Source organism: Garra rufa, chromosome 18, assembly GCF_049309525.1.
Source record: "Garra rufa chromosome 18, GarRuf1.0, whole genome shotgun sequence".
Classification (NCBI taxonomy): Eukaryota; Metazoa; Chordata; class Actinopteri; order Cypriniformes; family Cyprinidae; genus Garra; species Garra rufa.
In genome coordinates, this window is record NC_133378.1 from 32,901,260 (window position 1) to 32,919,348 (window position 18,089).

The 18,089-nt window shown below is 36.5% G+C and overlaps 1 protein-coding gene across 1 annotated transcript; it reads left to right on the forward strand.

The window, feature by feature from the left end:
* Positions 1-15,111: 15,111 nt before the first annotated feature.
* tuba1a (tubulin, alpha 1a) lies at positions 15,112-17,814 on the forward strand. The gene is made up of 4 exons (XM_073822833.1): positions 15,112-15,248; positions 16,164-16,386; positions 16,470-16,618; positions 16,698-17,814. The coding sequence occupies exons 1-4, from the start codon at positions 15,246-15,248 to the stop codon at positions 17,676-17,678; spliced, it is 1,356 nt and encodes a 451-aa protein (XP_073678934.1). The 5' UTR covers positions 15,112-15,245; the 3' UTR covers positions 17,679-17,814.
* The last annotated feature ends 275 nt before the right edge of the window (positions 17,815-18,089 follow it).

The following is an 18,089-nucleotide window of genomic DNA, read 5'->3' on the forward strand; positions in this document are numbered from 1 at the left end:
GGTGGCTGTCCTATAGGCCAGCATCAGTGTCTTGAATTTGATGCGAGCCGTAACCGGTAGCCAGTGCAGGGATATGAAGAGAGGTGTGACATGGGCCTTCTTGGGCTCATTGAAGACGAGCCGTGCTGCTGCATTCTGAATCATTTGTAGAGGCCTGATTGTACATGCTGGAAGACCTGCTAAAAGAGCATTGCAGTAATCCAGCCTGGAAATGACCAGGGCCTGTACGAGGAGTTGTGCAGCATGCTCTGTTAGGAAGGGCCTGATCTTTCTGATGTTGTGCAATGCAAACCTGCAGGATCGAGCAGTTTTAGCTATGTGGTCTTTAAAAGTCAATTGGTCATCAAAGATTACACCAAGATTTCTGGCTGAAGTCGATGGGGTAATTGTTGATGAACCTAACTGGATGGAGAAGTCATGTTGTAAATATAACATATAGCATATAACTATAAATAAAGCTTTGCTATATTTATAGTAGGAAATTTACAACATGATCTTTACTTAATATCTTACAGATTTTTGGCATAAAAGAAAAATCTATAATTTTGACCCACACAATGTATTTTTGACTATTGCTACAAATATACCTCTGCTACTTAAGACTGGTTTTGTGATTCAGAGTCACAAATTTATAACTGAAAACATCTCTAGTTGTTTCTCTAGTTTACGGTAAGCTCCAGTGAGAATATACTAGTGTTTCAAGAACCATGTTTTGTTTACAGGAGCAAAGGAAGCAAAGTTTGCTTTGTTTAGTCTCCTCTTGGCTTATATTGAAAATCTACGACATTTTCTTTGCAAATCCTCATTTTATACTAATTCGTGACCGTGTTTTGTTTTGCTTCCGCATTCGTCACTTCTCACTGGAGCTTATGCTACACCTAAGGCTATATGTTTACACTAGTGTAAACTATTGTAATAACTTTTGGTACGGTTACGCCTGTCGTTTACACTACACCGGCATTTCAGACCCTTGAAAACAGAGACTTTCGGAAAAAAAAACTCCAGGGTTGCATTTCAGTGTAAACGGACCAAAATGGAGACTAACAATGGAGTAGCTGCCCACATTCACTCTGCGTATTCTTGATGACCATGTAAACAAAAACAGCATGCTCATTTGTTGCGTCTCATTTCGAAAGCTGTTTTAAGAAAAGTAACTGTTAAATTGCACTGTTAAAAAATACAGTATTTTTACACCCCCAAGGAATAACAGTCAATTTTATTGCGCTTATTTCTATTAAATAAGACATCCTTGATGACGTATACAGCCTGAATGGTCATGTGACATGTGTTTTCGCTTGTGTAGTGTAGGGAGATCATTTCTGAAACATTCAGTGTAGATTAGTTTTCATTTTAAAACGGCATTTTAAAAGTCCTGCGTCAACCGCTGGAACGCCACTCCCTCATGTACATGCGGTTTATAAACTTTTAAATATGGATATTTTTCTTACAAAAACGCATGGATTATTGAATAGTCAGTTACACCCATTCACTGCCATTATAAAGCTTGGAAGAGCCAGGACATTTTTTAATTTAACTCTGTATTCATCTGAAAGAAGAAAGTCATATGCACCTAGGATGGCTTGAGGGTAAGTAAATCATGCAGTAATTTTTATTTTTGGGTGAATTATCCCTATAAACAGAGCTGGGTAGATTACATACAAATTGTAATCCGTTACTGATTCCAGATTACATGACAAAAATTTTAGTCAGTAGCGTAATCCATTACATTACATGTTTTAGGTAATATAATCTAATTACTTTTAGACATCCTTTGAATTAACTAATTTATGTAAAAAATGCAAAGAAAAGATGTTCCAGTCATTGTAATTTGCAACATGAAATGCATTAAACATTATATTACATCAAGGTTTCCTAAACTACAGTTTGCAAAGGAAATGCCGGGGGTTTGTCAGTTTAATGAAAAGCTAACAGTTAATTAAATCATAAAAAATTACAATTAAAATAAATAATTTTAAAACAAAGTCCCTTTCAAGGAAAGTCTCTTTACTCTGCAGCCATATTTGCAACACCTCCGGGCAGATCATACAAGACAAAGTCCATTCTTAATGAAAGGGGGAATCCTGAAATCTCAAAAACTGCTGGCTGAACTCACAATTAAATTACATATGTCAAATCAGCAAAAAAAAATATCTGTAATTATCCCATTAATGTTATTTTTTATGTTAAACAAGTGTTTAAAAGCTTATTTTTCAGGCTAGACCAGCCAACGTGATTACAATTAGCTGGTCAAGCCTCAGGTTTCTATGGAAAATTTGGCTCTTTCATTTAGAAGATGGGACTATTCCTCCATATTGCGCATTGCAGTTTCTCCCATTTGTAAGTATAGGAGTAATGCTGCCTTCATGTGATATGGCAAAGATGATGCTTTCCACTTGTGAAGTGGAAATTACCAGTGTGTCGTGTTCAGGTGCTTTTGTTGTCGTAGTGAAGAGAAACATGGCGGACTCGGAATTTGTCCTCACATGCTATTTGGGTAAAAGTTTTAAAACGGTTATAAACTCCCTAATGCATCTGCTACAGGAAGAAGAGGATGCATCAAAACGCAAACGATAAAATGATAGGCTGTATATCTTATTGATCATGAATAGTATAGTTTTTTTAAAGACAATACTAACTAATGGTTCTGTTTTAGCTAGCCTATATAAGTTTTTATATAAGCCTATATAAGTATATATATTTTATATAGCCTATATAAGTTTTTTAACTTTTAACATCATGCAATGTTTACCATTCAGTATAGTTTCGTAGCTGTCCGCCATGTTGAAAGGTCAAAGTTTATCTCATCTCGGCAACTCGGGTATCATAAAAAATTTCGAGCTTTCCAGTGGAAATTACAACGTGAGTGGGTGTTCATGTGCAATTTCGATGTCGGATTTTGGTATTTACCATAATTACGATAGCACATGAAGGCAGCATAAACCGTCTTTGTATTTTCATAGTCTTAAAAAATCCAAACACTGGATGAAGTTTGTTTCAAAATTCTTGTTTATTTATTTTTTTGACATATTAGAGTCAAATGTTTTCACAGAAGGAATTATTGGGTATTTCATTTTGTCGCTCCATAATTTAGAAAATGCTTAGAACAGGCAGAAAACAATAGATTTTTTACAGTTTTGGGGGAAATAAAATATTAAGCAAATTATATATGAGCAAATCCCTCTGTAAAAACCTTCAGGATATAGTCAATGTCAAGTTTGGTGTGTGTAAGTGCTACTGAAGTGAAGATTTATGGCTCAGTCTAGGACAGGGGTTTTCAAACCTGTCCTGGAGCCTCCCCTGCCCTGCACATTTTGCTTGTCTCTCTCATCTAATACACCTGATTCAAATCATCAGCTCATTAGTAGAGACTGCAAGACCTGAATTGGGTGTGCCTAATAAGGGAGACATACAAAATGTGCAGGGCAGGGGAGGCTCCAGGACAGGTTTGAAAACCCCTGGTCTAGGAGGAAAAACTCATTTTGAGAAAACGGCCTCTAAAATGTGATTGTAATTGAAATCTATTGACACAAATAGATAAAGTGCAAAAAAAAACTTAAGTGTATTTTAGATGTTTTCTTTCCACTAGTCTGAAAAAAACACTTTATGAAAAACCAAAAAGTCCAAAATCTCAAGCTTGACAAGGTGCACGAAAAAAAACTGTTTTTGCCTGCAGTGTCTCCCCTTAAAAAACAAAAGCCTTGCAAAGACATAATAATACATGGTTAAAAACCCTACAGAATGATCATTTAAACAAAAATGAATGTGTTCATCATAGTGTTACCTAGTAGTTGATGCAATGTTAAAACCCTTCTTAAACCTAAATTTCTTTTGTAAATCCAGTGGTCAAATGCTGTGTCGCCACCTGACCAATGATTAGTCTATGTGTAAATGTCCACAAAATTGGACTTTCTGAATGCATATAATTCTCCAGAAATGGTTTTACAGGTCCATTTACAAGCCTAGGTTTTGTCTCTAGAATGAAATCTGTTATTACCTTATTTGGAAGGTTCATGAATAATAATGATGAGCTCTGCTCTGATTGGCTGTTTCACAGACCGGCTCATTTCAGTAGCTCGCACATGGAGGAAAATTATATATATATATTCACGGAGCCCGAGCCTCTATTAATATGCGGGTCATTGAAACTGCTGTTTTGAATGCACAAACATTTTACTTTCACTTTTGAGATTTGCAATTGCACGTGCTCTGCGTAACTTTATACTTCCGCGGCAGTACTTACCACATATTTTACAAGTTTAGATACATGTTAGTGATGCTCAGGATCTGTAAATCATTCGTCATCGTCCGCGCAGTCATCTCTCCTTACTCTGTTTATGTGGTAAGTGAAATCTTATGTACTGCAATGTAAGAAGCAAGAAGCTAACCGTGTCCCTTTAGAGGCTCGCCTTATTTTATTAGAACGCGTTGTTTGTTTTCCTTGCCTTTCTGAGAACAGACACCAACCCATCCCCTGCACTTAAAGGTGCCATCGAATGTATTGATACAATATTTTAAATTGTTCTCTGATATCTACATAGAAGGTATATGGCATAGGTAAGGGCAAAAATTCTCCAGAAACGGTTGTACAGGTCCATTTACCACCCTATATGTCGCTAGAATGAAATGGTCTGTTATTACCTTATTTGGAAGGTTCATGAATAATAATGATGAGCTCTGCTCTGATTGGCTGTTTCACAGAGCGGCTCATTTCAGTAGCTCACACAAGGAGGAAATATATATTTAATCACGGCGCTCGAGCCGCTATTAATATGCGTTTTTTTTAAACTGCCGTTTTAAATGCATGATCATTTTTGCTTTCACTTTTGTGATCGCATGTGCTCTGTGCAACGTTATACTGCAGCGGCAGTACTTATCACATACGTTTAGATGCTTGTTAGTGATGCTCAGGATCTGTAAATCATTCACCATCATCAGCGCAGTCATCTCTCCCGCTCTCCATTTATGTGGTAAGTGAAATCTTATGTACTGCAATATAACAGGCTACCGCTAGCAGTAAGCTAACCATGTCCCTTCAGTGGCTCGACTTATTTTATTAGATCGCCTTATTTGTTTTCCTTGCCTTTCTGAGTAAGTTACAGACACCAACCATCCCTGCACTTAACATCTCCTGCACAACCTGGAACATAACATTTATTCCCGTGATCTGCAGTTTTCGCTATTGTCCTCGCTTTGTTTTTTCTCACAATAGCCTAGCTGCAGAACTTCTGATGTTTGGGCTATGCAAATGTTGGGGGCGTAACTATTAATGATCGCAACTCTAGTCACTGTTATGTTAGGTTTAGCCTATTTTTCAGTGGTCTTTTCCAAACACCAGATTTCTATAAGAAGGAGGAAACTATGGTGTTTGAGACTCACAGTATGTCATGTCCATGTACAGAACTGTTATTATTCAACTATGCCAAGGTAAATACAGTTTTTCATTCTAAGGCACCCTTAAGGACATAAGGTTAGCTGAGGTTAAGTTAGTGACTAATACTGAATCATTTTAGTAGCTTGAGACACCAAGATCAGCAAACTGCAAACATTTTTTAGGTTAGCTGACATTTTACAGTCCTGAGTTTGTGAACACTGTGCATGAACGTATAAAGTATCTAAATGCAGATAGTGTCGCACAGTAGATGCTATCACACTGAGCCTAGTGTTGCATGGTACCATGAGCCCTCCCACTGTCCTGCTTGCTGTCTCTCCTCCCTCTGTGTCCTAGATTTTGTTAAAATGATGTCATCGCATTTGTCACGTGAACGACTTGACTCTTTTTTCCCCTGCTCTGTCAGTGTCAGTGAGCTGTTCACATCTGTAACCGGCTTTCTGCAAAACTGGAAGCCTGTTTGTGTGTGTTTAAACGAATACATGACTGCACATTCCTAATTGCAGGGTTGGTTTGGTTTGAGCCTCCTACTTACTTCCCCAACTCAGCTATCTCTGGTATTTAAGGCAGTTTGTTGAGTCTTTCAGACTCTTGTTTCCTAAAATAAATATGACGGAATAACCCTTGACTATATTGGTTAATATAACCACACTGTCATTTTTTATCCAATCACAAGTGTGCTTGTTTACAACATAGCAAACATCTCAAAAGATTCAAGCTTAGCATTCCGTCGGAAGTGTCCTATTGGCTAGAATACTGCAGGGAATTTTCACAGCTGCTGCTGTGAGAATAGGATGGGAGGGACGGGTCTGTGTGCAGTTGCCAGTGGTGAGCAAACTTTAAACATAAACCTTACAACCTATTTGGAATTCTGCCACTCACTGTGTGTACTTAATGTCAGTCTGTATTCCATAATAAATGAGTAATGGATTTTTTTACATCAGCTAAATGCTTGGAGTGCTTACGAATATATAAAGTATTGCCCATTTAGAGAGAAGCCTTTGCACTTGATATATATTTTATATTAGCAGGTTTTGCTAATAAATAATGCAGTAACCAGATACTGTCTTTACACAAATTTAAACACTGATATAAGTAACAATAATCTGTCTAATGCATTTATTTCAACTCTATTGTTCAGTTATCACAATGTCTCCAGTGTAATAGCAGATAACATCTGGAAGTAGTTAAGCCAAAAGAGAAGCTGTGAATTTAAATAAAGATAATCATATCATGTCCTTCAGTATTTGCAAATCACTTTGCATATCTGTGTTTTGTTATATCTTGTGCTTTTCCTGTTATAACCTCTTGTCCCTGCAGGTTAGCTGTAGTCTGTTTTAGGCCTGCGCTATTGAAAATATTGATTTCTGGCTCTTGTCTTAATGGGTTGTGCACTGCAGTGAGCAAAATCAGATTATGCTGAAAAAGCAACAGAGATGTTATCCATCTTAGAGCAAGTGCATTCGAACTTGCCTACAAAAGTGCACAGTTGAAAAACTAAACATGCAAGGGTGTTACAAAATAGTTCAGATACAGGGTTAACCATTATTAATGAACGTTCATACAATTTAAGAACTACAGTGAATTCCTAAAGGTATATGAAAGCATTATTATTCTAAACATGTCTGCGGAGCTATATGAGACCTGTAGGATTATTGTCTTCACTGGTGGACTGTTGTTAGCAACCAGCCTATAAACACTCATGCGTGAAAACAAGGAAAGGGAAGAGAAAGAGAGAGAAGAGAGGGAAAAGCATTTAAGAATAGACTGGTTTTAAGCAAACTGTAATAAAGGCTTAAATAAGAATTTTGCATTGAGCAAATGCAATAAAATATTTTAAATGCAAGTCTTAGAGGATATGTACACTCTTAAAAATAAAGGTGCTTCACGATGGCATAAAAAACCTTTTTTGTCAAAATGGTTCCATAAAGAACCTTTGACATTTGAAGAACCTTACTGTAAAAGGTCATAAAAGGTTCTTTGTGGCGAAAGAAGGTTCTTCAGATTATGAAAAGGTAAGAAAGAGATGTTTTTTTAAAGAACCTTTGACTCAATGGTTCTTTGTGGAACCAAAAATGGTATCACTGTGTATTTTTAAAAGTCTACAGAATTGGTTCAAAGTCAGAGTTGGAAACATCTTGAAAAAAAAAAAAGATTTTGTGGTCTTTAACCACAAATTTTGTATGTATGCAAATTGTATAATATCCAAGGTACACTTTTCTAGTAATTGTGGAGCTAATTAGGGCCCGAGCCCAAAAGGGCGAAGGCCCTATTGTTCTTCTAAGGGTTCTTATTTTTTTTTTTTTTTTTTTTTCAACCGTTTGGGCACTTTTGGGGGCCTTAACATACTCAAAAACTCTTGAAAATTTGCACACACGTTGGAATCTGCCGTCGTCCGGACGCCACAGAGGCTGGGACCCGGGCGTGGTTCAGGGCCTCTACAGCGCCCCCTGGAACACAGTTTGAAAATTTGATGTACTGCGCACACATACTTACACGTATTGATATGAAACTCGGTACACATATAGAACTCATCGAGCTGAACAACTTTTGTACTCTATGTCATAGGCTCCACGCAACAGGAAGTGAGATATTTAGGGCTGTTTAAAAAGCGCATGCTCTGGAATTTAACGTACTCCTCCCAGGGTTTCCATAGGATTGTCACCAAACTCGGTCAGCATGATCTCAAGACATAGGGGACGCTAAATTGCGAGGGGATTTTTGATATCTCAAACGGTTTGGCCGTGGCAAGGCGACAAAGTTAAGGCGAGAAATGAGAAACAGGAAGTGTCTAATAACTGTTGTACACATTGCCTGATTCTGATGAAACTTCACCAGTTTGTTCGTTGTATGATGCCGATTCCATAAATGTGACTATTATGAGTCATAGTTATAGCGCCACCAACTGGCAGCAGGAAGCGTGTCATTTTCAAAATGCTTTGAAATCAGCCTCTTAATTTTACTTGATTTTCTTTAAACTTCATCAAAATCATGTCAAAACACGGCCGATAAGAATATGTAAAGGGGTCGATGATAAATCAAATGCTGTTGCCTTGGCAACGTCTCAAACTTTAAAATTAGATTCCTGTCTTTTCGAGGCAGATAACATGCTTAGAATTTCATGAAACTCAACACACACATCAATATTAATGATAGTTAGACACTGGCAAAAGGTCATAAATGGGCGTGGAGCAGGCACTCTATAGCGCCATCTTTTGACAAAAGTTGGGGGGTTAGTTTTTCCTACAGTCACCAAACTCTGTACATATATTGTTCTCATCAAACTGGACAACTTTCTAAATTAAACTCATTAGCTAAGACCAACAGGAAGCCGGCTATTTTGATTTGAATGTGGATTTTTTGAAAAATCAGGCTGTAAACAAATTCACACTCCTTCTAAGAAAAAAAAGCTTTTCACACCAAACTTTTTTAACATGAAGAGAAGATTCTGAAGATGTTAAATTGCGAGCGGATTTGGGATATCTTGAACGGTGTTGACGTGGTGATTTTTTAAAGATGTAGTAAAAAACATAACCCTAATTTTTTATATCTTTAAAGTGCAGCATCCAAACTCTTTAAAACTTTTTTCACACAAAGATCTAATCATCATGAGCAAGTGCTGGTAATATCATAACTAATCACGCTTCTATGAATTAAAGAAAATTAAAATAAGAACTCAGTAACCTGCTGTCACTGGGCTGACTGTCTGTGTTGACACTAAGAGTGACTGAAGGGGGGAGGGGTGAAAGGGAGAGAGACCAGTGGAACATGCTGTTTTGCTTCAGACCATCTTTGAGGAAGATGCTTATTGCACATTACACATTGCTGTAGTTCAGGGCTGCTCAACCCTGCTCCTGGAGATCTACCTACCTGCAGATATTTGTTCCAGCCCTGCTCCAACACAGCTGTCTGTAATTATCAAGTGCTACTTAAGAGATTAATTAGCTGGTTCAGGTGTGATTCTTCAGGGTTGGAGCTGAACTTTGTAGGATAGTAGATCTCCAGGAACAGGGTTGGGCACCCCTGCTGTAGTTTAATCTAGATAAATATGTCTGAACTTTGAGAGTCTGATCTTTAAGAAAATATAAAGGGTCACAAACTCTTTCATTCTTTGTATATTGCAGTTGTTTATTTATTTTTTACTGAACTATACCATGAACTTGTCCTATTCAGTCACATAGCAAAAGATTAAGAAAAATACAACTTTTTAGCATGAGCGATTTATCTTCATTGATAGACATTTATTTTCATAATTTAAATTTTAGATTGAATAAAAAAAACACTAACAATTTCAAGACAAACTTTGACAACAAAACAAACTTTGCTGTTATCTGTTCAAAACATCTGAAAATTGTACCATTTTAAGATGAGTTATATTTATATATCGCCCCATTACAATACCCAACTTGATTTTTAAAGATATTTTTAAAGAATGAAGGGTTTATTGAGCACTTTATTGTGTATTGCTGTACACCCACATGAACTGTGTTCATGTTCATGTTTATTCACAGTACATACACTATGTTAAAAGATACTAATTTACCTTTAAACAATATATGAGTACTTTTAATATTAATTAACATTAATAAATGCTATTTAATTATTGTTCATGTTAACTAATATAGTTAATGTTAATAAATGAAACTGGATGGTAAAATTGTATATTTAGTGTGTATGTGTCTGTGTGTTGATTTTAAAATTTTACCCTTTCAATTCAAACTTTAAATCCAAACTGGCTGAGGGTTAATGTGAATGCATGTGCCAACTGGGCACCGTTTTCCTAATTGATTCTTAGTTATGTAGCGCTTAAAAGTGATGTCTTATAACAGGTGTCACCTGCAAAGCAATATCCACACACAAATTGAACAGATAGATAACGATGACATTTAAGCAGAAGTGGTGGACGTAAAGCAAGCAATAATAACATTTTGTTATCATCATAAATTACTTGTTCTTATCGTCATCCTCAGAATATTGGGAAAATGTTCCCTATATTGTGAACGGCTTTGGGATATCTTGAACGGTGTTGATGTGGTGATTTATGAAAGTAACAATAAAAAAGATGAAGAGTTTTTTCATATATCTTTGAATTGCATTATTCTAACTCATCAAAACTTTTTACATATAAAGAACAAGAAATTCTTAGGAAATACGTGTAGTTTCAAAATGTTATCATGCTCAGAGGCCCCAAAAACATTAAAAGTGTTATATAAATTTGTCAGATTAAAGCTCTAATACCAGGGATGAACACTAGAGGTCCTCATAACATAAGGAATCGTTTGACCTCTAATGCTATTTAGCTTATTGTCAGTGTATAAGAATGACAATAATCCATAGAATCAGTTGATTTGTACTGTATTGTCAGTGTACTTATACATAATTATTTTGTATAGGTGCTTAAAGAGCATTAAAATCTTTTTTTTTAATCTTTTAAGGAAAAGTTATATGATTTAAATACATATATACACTCTCACTGATAGAACAAAAAATCTTATAAGTATGACACTATACTGCTCAGTTCACTTAATTAGAATGAGAAACAAATACAAAAAGACCAAAAAAATCAACTAAGTTAATATGTATTTATTTTTAATGTATTTGTTTATAATTATTTCACAGATTCTTATAGATTATTAAAATAAAATTTAAAAATGATTGTAGACCATAAAACATGGTAACTATTTAAAATAGGGTCTCTTTTGTTAACAATGGTTAATGAACTAACAAACACGAACAAACATCGAACAATATATTTGTACTCGATTTTCTTCAAACTTCATCAGAATAATGAAAAAAAAATAAAAAAAACGATGAGAGTCTGTAAAGGCGTCCCTGATGCATCAAATGCTGTTGCCATGGCAAATAAATAAAAATAAAAAATAGATTCAAATATTTGTTTCCTGTGTTTTTGAGGCAGATATCATGCTTAGAATTTCATTTTCATTTTTACATTTTCAATGATTTATTATATATTTAAAGTGCAGCATCCTAACTCTTTGAAACTTTTTTCATACAAATAACTATCCATTCTGATCAAACACAGATCATTTCATAATTATATAAAACTCCACGAATGAAAGAAAATAAAAAAAACATATCTGATCTCACTCTTCTCTGTGTGTGTTTGTGTGGTAAGTGGCTGAGTGTAAGGAGGGGGGATGGGTTGTAAGAGAAAGAGTCAGACAGGAGGAGAGACAGTAAGGGTTAGTCCAAAGGGTTACTGTGAATGCATGTGCCAACTGGGCACCGTTTTCCTGATGCTATCGGGATGGCGACTGCACAGACGGCGAGGGCCCGGTCATCGCTGCTTGCAGCTTTAATTCTCATTGTATTTTCAGAAAGTTTTGGAGTAGTTGTCCTCATCCCAAATTTGTCACTACTGAAAAACTGTAATATGTCATTTAATAAAAAAGGTTATATTAACCTATTAAGATTTTGCTTACACCTTTCTTGTAAATATATATATATTGTTCTATTTTATTAAAAGTTGCCAGAGATAAATCAATAGAAATTACAGTTTTAACAACATTTCAGATGTGATTTAGGAGATTTGTTGTATTTTGGGCAAAAGGTTGATCATACTAATTTCAAACTTAAGGATTCATTAGTGTCAATATACTTTGCATCAAACATTATCATAACATCCTGGTTGATAATTCAGTGTACTTTATTTTTGACAAAACATTTTGGTCGCGACAGCACATTTTTCCGTAGTGACGGTAATGTTTTGGTAGTGACCACATCACATTACAGAATTTTAACTAATACTAAACCACTACTAAAACATACCAAAATACTAAACGTTTGTATAACTGTACTAAATTTTGTTTATTTCCACCAACTAAAGGATTATGTGTTCCCATTTGTCACTACCATGACAATCACGACTAAAACATGTTGTTTCGGTAGTGACAAATGGGAACACATAATCCTTTAGTTGGTGGAAATAAACAAATTTTAATGGGATAACATCCATAAAAAAACAGACCATTCGTTCGTTCGATCGGTTGTGACTGTTTCGGTAGCGACAATTTTAGATACTTTCTCAAAGATGTTAACCAGCACATGGTTAACTAACACAGTTCTAAATAGTGGTACACATATAAAACTAAAAATTATGGGGCCCACTACTCCCTATTTAGCTATGAGAGAGAGTGACACATGAATATTTCCTGATGATTCCATAAATGTAGGGGTTAAAATCAGCCTCAGCAAATGGACTAAAACATACACTGTTTCGTTAGTGACATGAAAATGCGGCACACATTTTTTACATAATGTTTTAGGATTTACAAAGAAAATATAAAATGCATATTATTTAGAACTTTAAAAAAAAAATCTAAATTCTATTTTTAAAAACAACAATGAAATATAAAATATGAAAATGTGTTTAATATTGTTTTCATAAGTTGAAATGTAAAGGTTAGGGTTTGGGACAGCCACCCCCCAATTAAAGGAACCAATAAATGATGATTTTATATAGGCTTACTGATATATTAAATATTATTGTGGATTTCGATGGATAATCGAAGGATCTTAGTAAACATCTAAGATTTAAATTCTTAAATGTTTTTTAAATGTTTTTGTTTGTGGGACAGCAGTTTGCACCAATTCTGTAGAATAGCCCATATATATATTGCAGAAGTCTGACGGTTTATGGCAGCAGATCCAAAGCAAGTAACCATGATAGAGTACAAACATTATGTTCCCTAAAACAAACATCTTTCAAAGGCCGATGACTATGAGTGGCTCAAAAAAAATATTGATTCTGGAAAACAATCTTTTTGGGCTCACATAAAATTTATTAGAGGAAATATGTGACCATGGACTACAAAATCAGTCATAAGGTTAAATTTTACAAAACTGAGATGTATACAACACATGAAAGCTCAATAAATAAGCTTTCTATTGATATATGGTTTGTTAGGATAGGACAAAGATATGCCTATTTTGGAATCTGAGGGTGCAAAAAAATCAAAATACTGAGAAAATCACCTTTAAAGTTCTCCAAATTAAGTTCTTAACAATGCATAATCAAAAATTACATTTTGATATATTTATAGTAGGAATTTCACAAAAAAACTTCATGGAACATGATCTTTACTTAATTTCTTAATGATTTTTGGCATAAAAGAAAAATCAATAATTTTGACCCATACTATGCATTTTTGGCTATTGCTACAAATATACCCCAGCGACTTAAGACTGGTTTTGTGGTCCAGGGTCACATATACCTTTATCCTCATAATGTTGCATTTTATTTTGTTTATACTAACAGAACTCTCAGTATTAGTGTCTTCTACTATCTGCGATGAAGACAATAGCTGAAAATATCTACTTGCATTTAAGGTACAATACATCTCTAAAAAATGTATTTAGATAGATAGATAGATAGATAGATAGATAGATAGATAGATAGATAGATAGATAGATAGATAGATAGATAGATAGATAGATAGATAGATGCTCTGTTGACGATGACAGAATGTAGTATTAGGGTAACCAAATAGGACCAGATGGAAGAGTTGGTGGTAAAAAGGATGGGCCTGCCCCTCACTCCCTGCTGGGGCAGCTGCATCCTCCCCCTGAGTGCTGCTATTCAGATTCTGGGTCATGTGACCTATACATAATGGCCGTTAATGTAGGCTTGTGTATTATCTCCAGGATACTAGTCGGTATCCAAGCAACTCCCTTATTCATCTCTTAGCAACGGCTGGAGCCTGGGAGGAGGAGGGAAATGGGGGGTTGGGTATCTTAGTCCCTGGCCTATATTTCTCAGCGTCTATGCAGGGTCATTTCACCTCATAGGGTTATGACTCAACATTTTAAACATTTCAATAATCAAGTTATACATCAAGATTCATATGCATTTTAGTGAAGACTAGTGAGAAGATGCTGGTTAATGGCATTCTGATTGTCATAAGCTATTATTTCTTGAGTTAGCTACAGAATAGGTTGTAAAACACATCGCAAATTCTTTATATTTTACGCAGAGTCTTAGAACAACCGCTGTCGCCTCAAAAAATCAAGTATTGATAGTGATTTCATCCCAGTAGCTCATTTGAAATTGGTTTAAGTTTAACTTGGTTAAACTATAGGCTATATAATAGTACATCTTCTAGTTTTTTTTTTCTGAGAACAAAGATAACCGCTTAAAGAATTGGAGAAGAATATGTGACAACTCCAAAATTTACCTCAGGCAAAGCTCTTAAAAGGGGCAGAAGGTATCAATGAGAACAGATGGAGAATAGAATAGGTTGATCAAGTTACACAAAGATGCTAGTAGACAAAGGTTCACATGTTATACATCTTGAAAACATGAAAATAATAATAAATAATAATAATAAAATCCTGATGTATGGTATTGGTTATATTAATACAACCAATTTTGAGTCATTAAAAGCATAATAGGATATTGAAGGAGAACAACCCTTAGAACTTTAGAACTATCAACTTACAGTTTTACCCTTTCTCCTTTCTAGCAGCTTACTAAAGATTTAATAGTTGATTTTAAACAAAATCTTTTATTTCATGAACAATTAAGTCTTGGAATTAAACGTTTTTCGGGATGCTTTAGTGTTTCAGATCTATTGGGTGAGGTTCTGGGAGGTGTCTTACTAACCTTAATCTTCCTGACAACCAATAGAAATTAGTCTAGCCCTGCGAACTAGGCAGATTTCATCTCGTCTAACCAATCAAAGGTACGAAACGTAGTCGCCCGGGCAACACTCGTATATAAAGTGAGGTCAGACCGTTATAACGTTATTCTTCTTACACCGACCCCTTAGTTGTCGAACTGTAAGATCTCTCCGTCAAGACTCTTTTCTTACCCGGCCAAGCAACACTAACAGGAACAATGGTGAGCACGAATTCATATTCTTAATATTGATTACTTATAGAAATAAACATTTTTATTCGACTTATTGAATGACATTTAATGCATCTTATGTTAACTGTTAGGTATTTAAATAATATTTCGGGTAGGCCTATATAGCCTAAAATATATCTTTATAAAAAACATTTAAAGAAATTATTTAATATACGGTTTTTTTTTTTTGTAAAAAAAAATCTAAACGCTTTGGGTTTGTAAATGATGTATTTGAAATTTTCTTAATTTATGTATTTAAATGTATGTATTTTACATAAATAATATAGTCACGCATGTGTCCTAATAAAGAATATGAAAAAATAGGAGGTTTTGGCAATATGAAGCACGCTAGAACGAGACAACAAAGAGAATGGAGCCGCATAAATAATCTGGGTGTAGCCGGCTCCATGCTGTCCGGTATGGTGTCATATTGAATCAATGGACAAAAAAAAAAAAAACATGAGATGCAGCGCCTCCCAAAGGATATGGTCATTTATTTATTTGTTATTTTTATCTTTTTTAAACAAACGTTCTATTAAGAATAGCCCTATTTACATAACAGTTTATTCGAAGGATGATTCGCTCGATTAAATTAATTAATTTATTTATTTGCACAAATCGTATCGCATTTCAGGGCTGTGGGTGAAGCTGTTAAATATTCATGGGGATGTAGGCTGCATCACTAATGCAGCTGATGGACATTACCAGTAAACCAGCAGCTGGGGGTGTTATCTGATCACTTCCTCTGACATAATATCTCACCAGGATATTATTGCACAGAAACAGGATATACAAGCTGTATGTAGCCTTAGAAGGTTAAATGTTAGGAGAAATCCAGCTTGACGTTTACATGGCGCAGTGAAATTTATTTGGTTTGATTTTTAACTTCTGCCCTTTTCTTCACAGCGTGAGTGCATCTCTATCCATGTTGGTCAGGCTGGAGTCCAGATCGGCAATGCCTGCTGGGAACTGTATTGTCTTGAGCACGGCATCCAGCCGGATGGGCAGATGCCTAGCGACAAAACCATTGGAGGAGGGGATGACTCCTTCAACACCTTCTTCAGTGAGACTGGAGCTGGAAAGCACGTCCCCAGGGCTGTGTTTGTAGACCTGGAGCCCACTGTCATTGGTAAGAGGATGGGACTTGATTTAAGTTATGATAATTGTGTATGTCAAAGTGCTCCGTTGGCTAAACACTGACCTGTCTGACAGATGAGGTGCGCACTGGGACATACCGTCAGCTGTTCCACCCTGAGCAGCTCATCACTGGAAAGGAAGATGCTGCCAATAACTACGCCCGTGGTCACTACACTATTGGAAAGGAAATCATCGACCTGGTGCTCGACAGGATTCGCAAACTGGTAGGCAGTTGTAAATAAATATAATTTTTTAATGAATTATATATTATGTTGGGTTAATGACCAAACTGTTTCTTTTCAGGCTGACCAGTGCACAGGCCTCCAGGGTTTCCTGGTGTTCCACAGCTTTGGTGGCGGAACCGGTTCTGGCTTCACCTCTCTGCTGATGGAGCGTCTGTCTGTGGACTATGGCAAGAAGTCCAAGCTGGAGTTCTCCATCTACCCCGCTCCTCAGGTCTCCACCGCTGTGGTAGAGCCTTACAACTCCATCCTGACCACCCACACCACCCTAGAGCACTCCGACTGCGCCTTCATGGTAGACAATGAGGCCATTTACGATATTTGCCGTAGGAACCTCGACATTGAGCGTCCTACTTATACCAACCTCAACAGGCTCATTGGCCAGATTGTGTCCTCCATCACAGCCTCCCTCAGGTTTGATGGTGCCCTCAATGTCGATCTGACAGAGTTCCAGACCAACTTGGTGCCCTATCCTCGTATCCACTTCCCATTGGCTACCTATGCCCCAGTGATCTCCGCAGAGAAGGCTTACCATGAGCAGCTCTCTGTTTCTGAAATCACTAATGCTTGCTTCGAGCCAGCCAATCAGATGGTGAAATGCGACCCACGTCACGGCAAGTACATGGCTTGCTGCCTGTTGTACCGTGGTGATGTGGTGCCCAAAGATGTGAACGCAGCAATCGCCACCATCAAGACCAAGCGCACCATCCAGTTCGTGGACTGGTGTCCCACTGGTTTCAAGGTCGGCATCAACTACCAGCCTCCCACTGTGGTTCCAGGTGGTGATCTGGCTAAAGTGCAGAGAGCCGTGTGCATGCTGAGCAACACCACAGCTATTGCTGAGGCCTGGGCTCGTCTCGATCATAAGTTCGATCTGATGTACGCCAAGCGTGCCTTTGTGCACTGGTATGTGGGTGAGGGTATGGAGGAGGGCGAGTTCTCAGAGGCCAGAGAGGACATGGCAGCCCTGGAGAAAGATTACGAGGAGGTCGGTGTTGATTCTATTGAGGGTGAGGGTGAAGAGGAGGGAGAGGAGTATTAAATGACAGAATGAAGTGCAACATGAAGTAACCATGACATGGAAAAATTCAAGCATTGAAAAATAAACCTTACCACCAATAAAAATGATGTTGTTACAACTCTTTGGACATCTGAAATAAAGCTCCTTTTCAAATGAATTTAGTTGTCTTGTCTTAAATTCTTGTGTATAGGCTATTTATGTAGGCTATAGCAGATCGTGACCCTGGACCACAAAACTTTAAGTAGCACAGGTATATTTGTAGAAATAGCCAATAATACATTGTATCGGTCAAAATGATCACTTTTTCTTTTATGCCAAAAATCATTAGGATAATGTGTAAAGTAAAGATAGAGTAAAGATGTTCCATGAAGACATTTTGTAAATGTTCTACCGTAAATATATCAAAACTTAATTTTTGATTAGTAATATGCA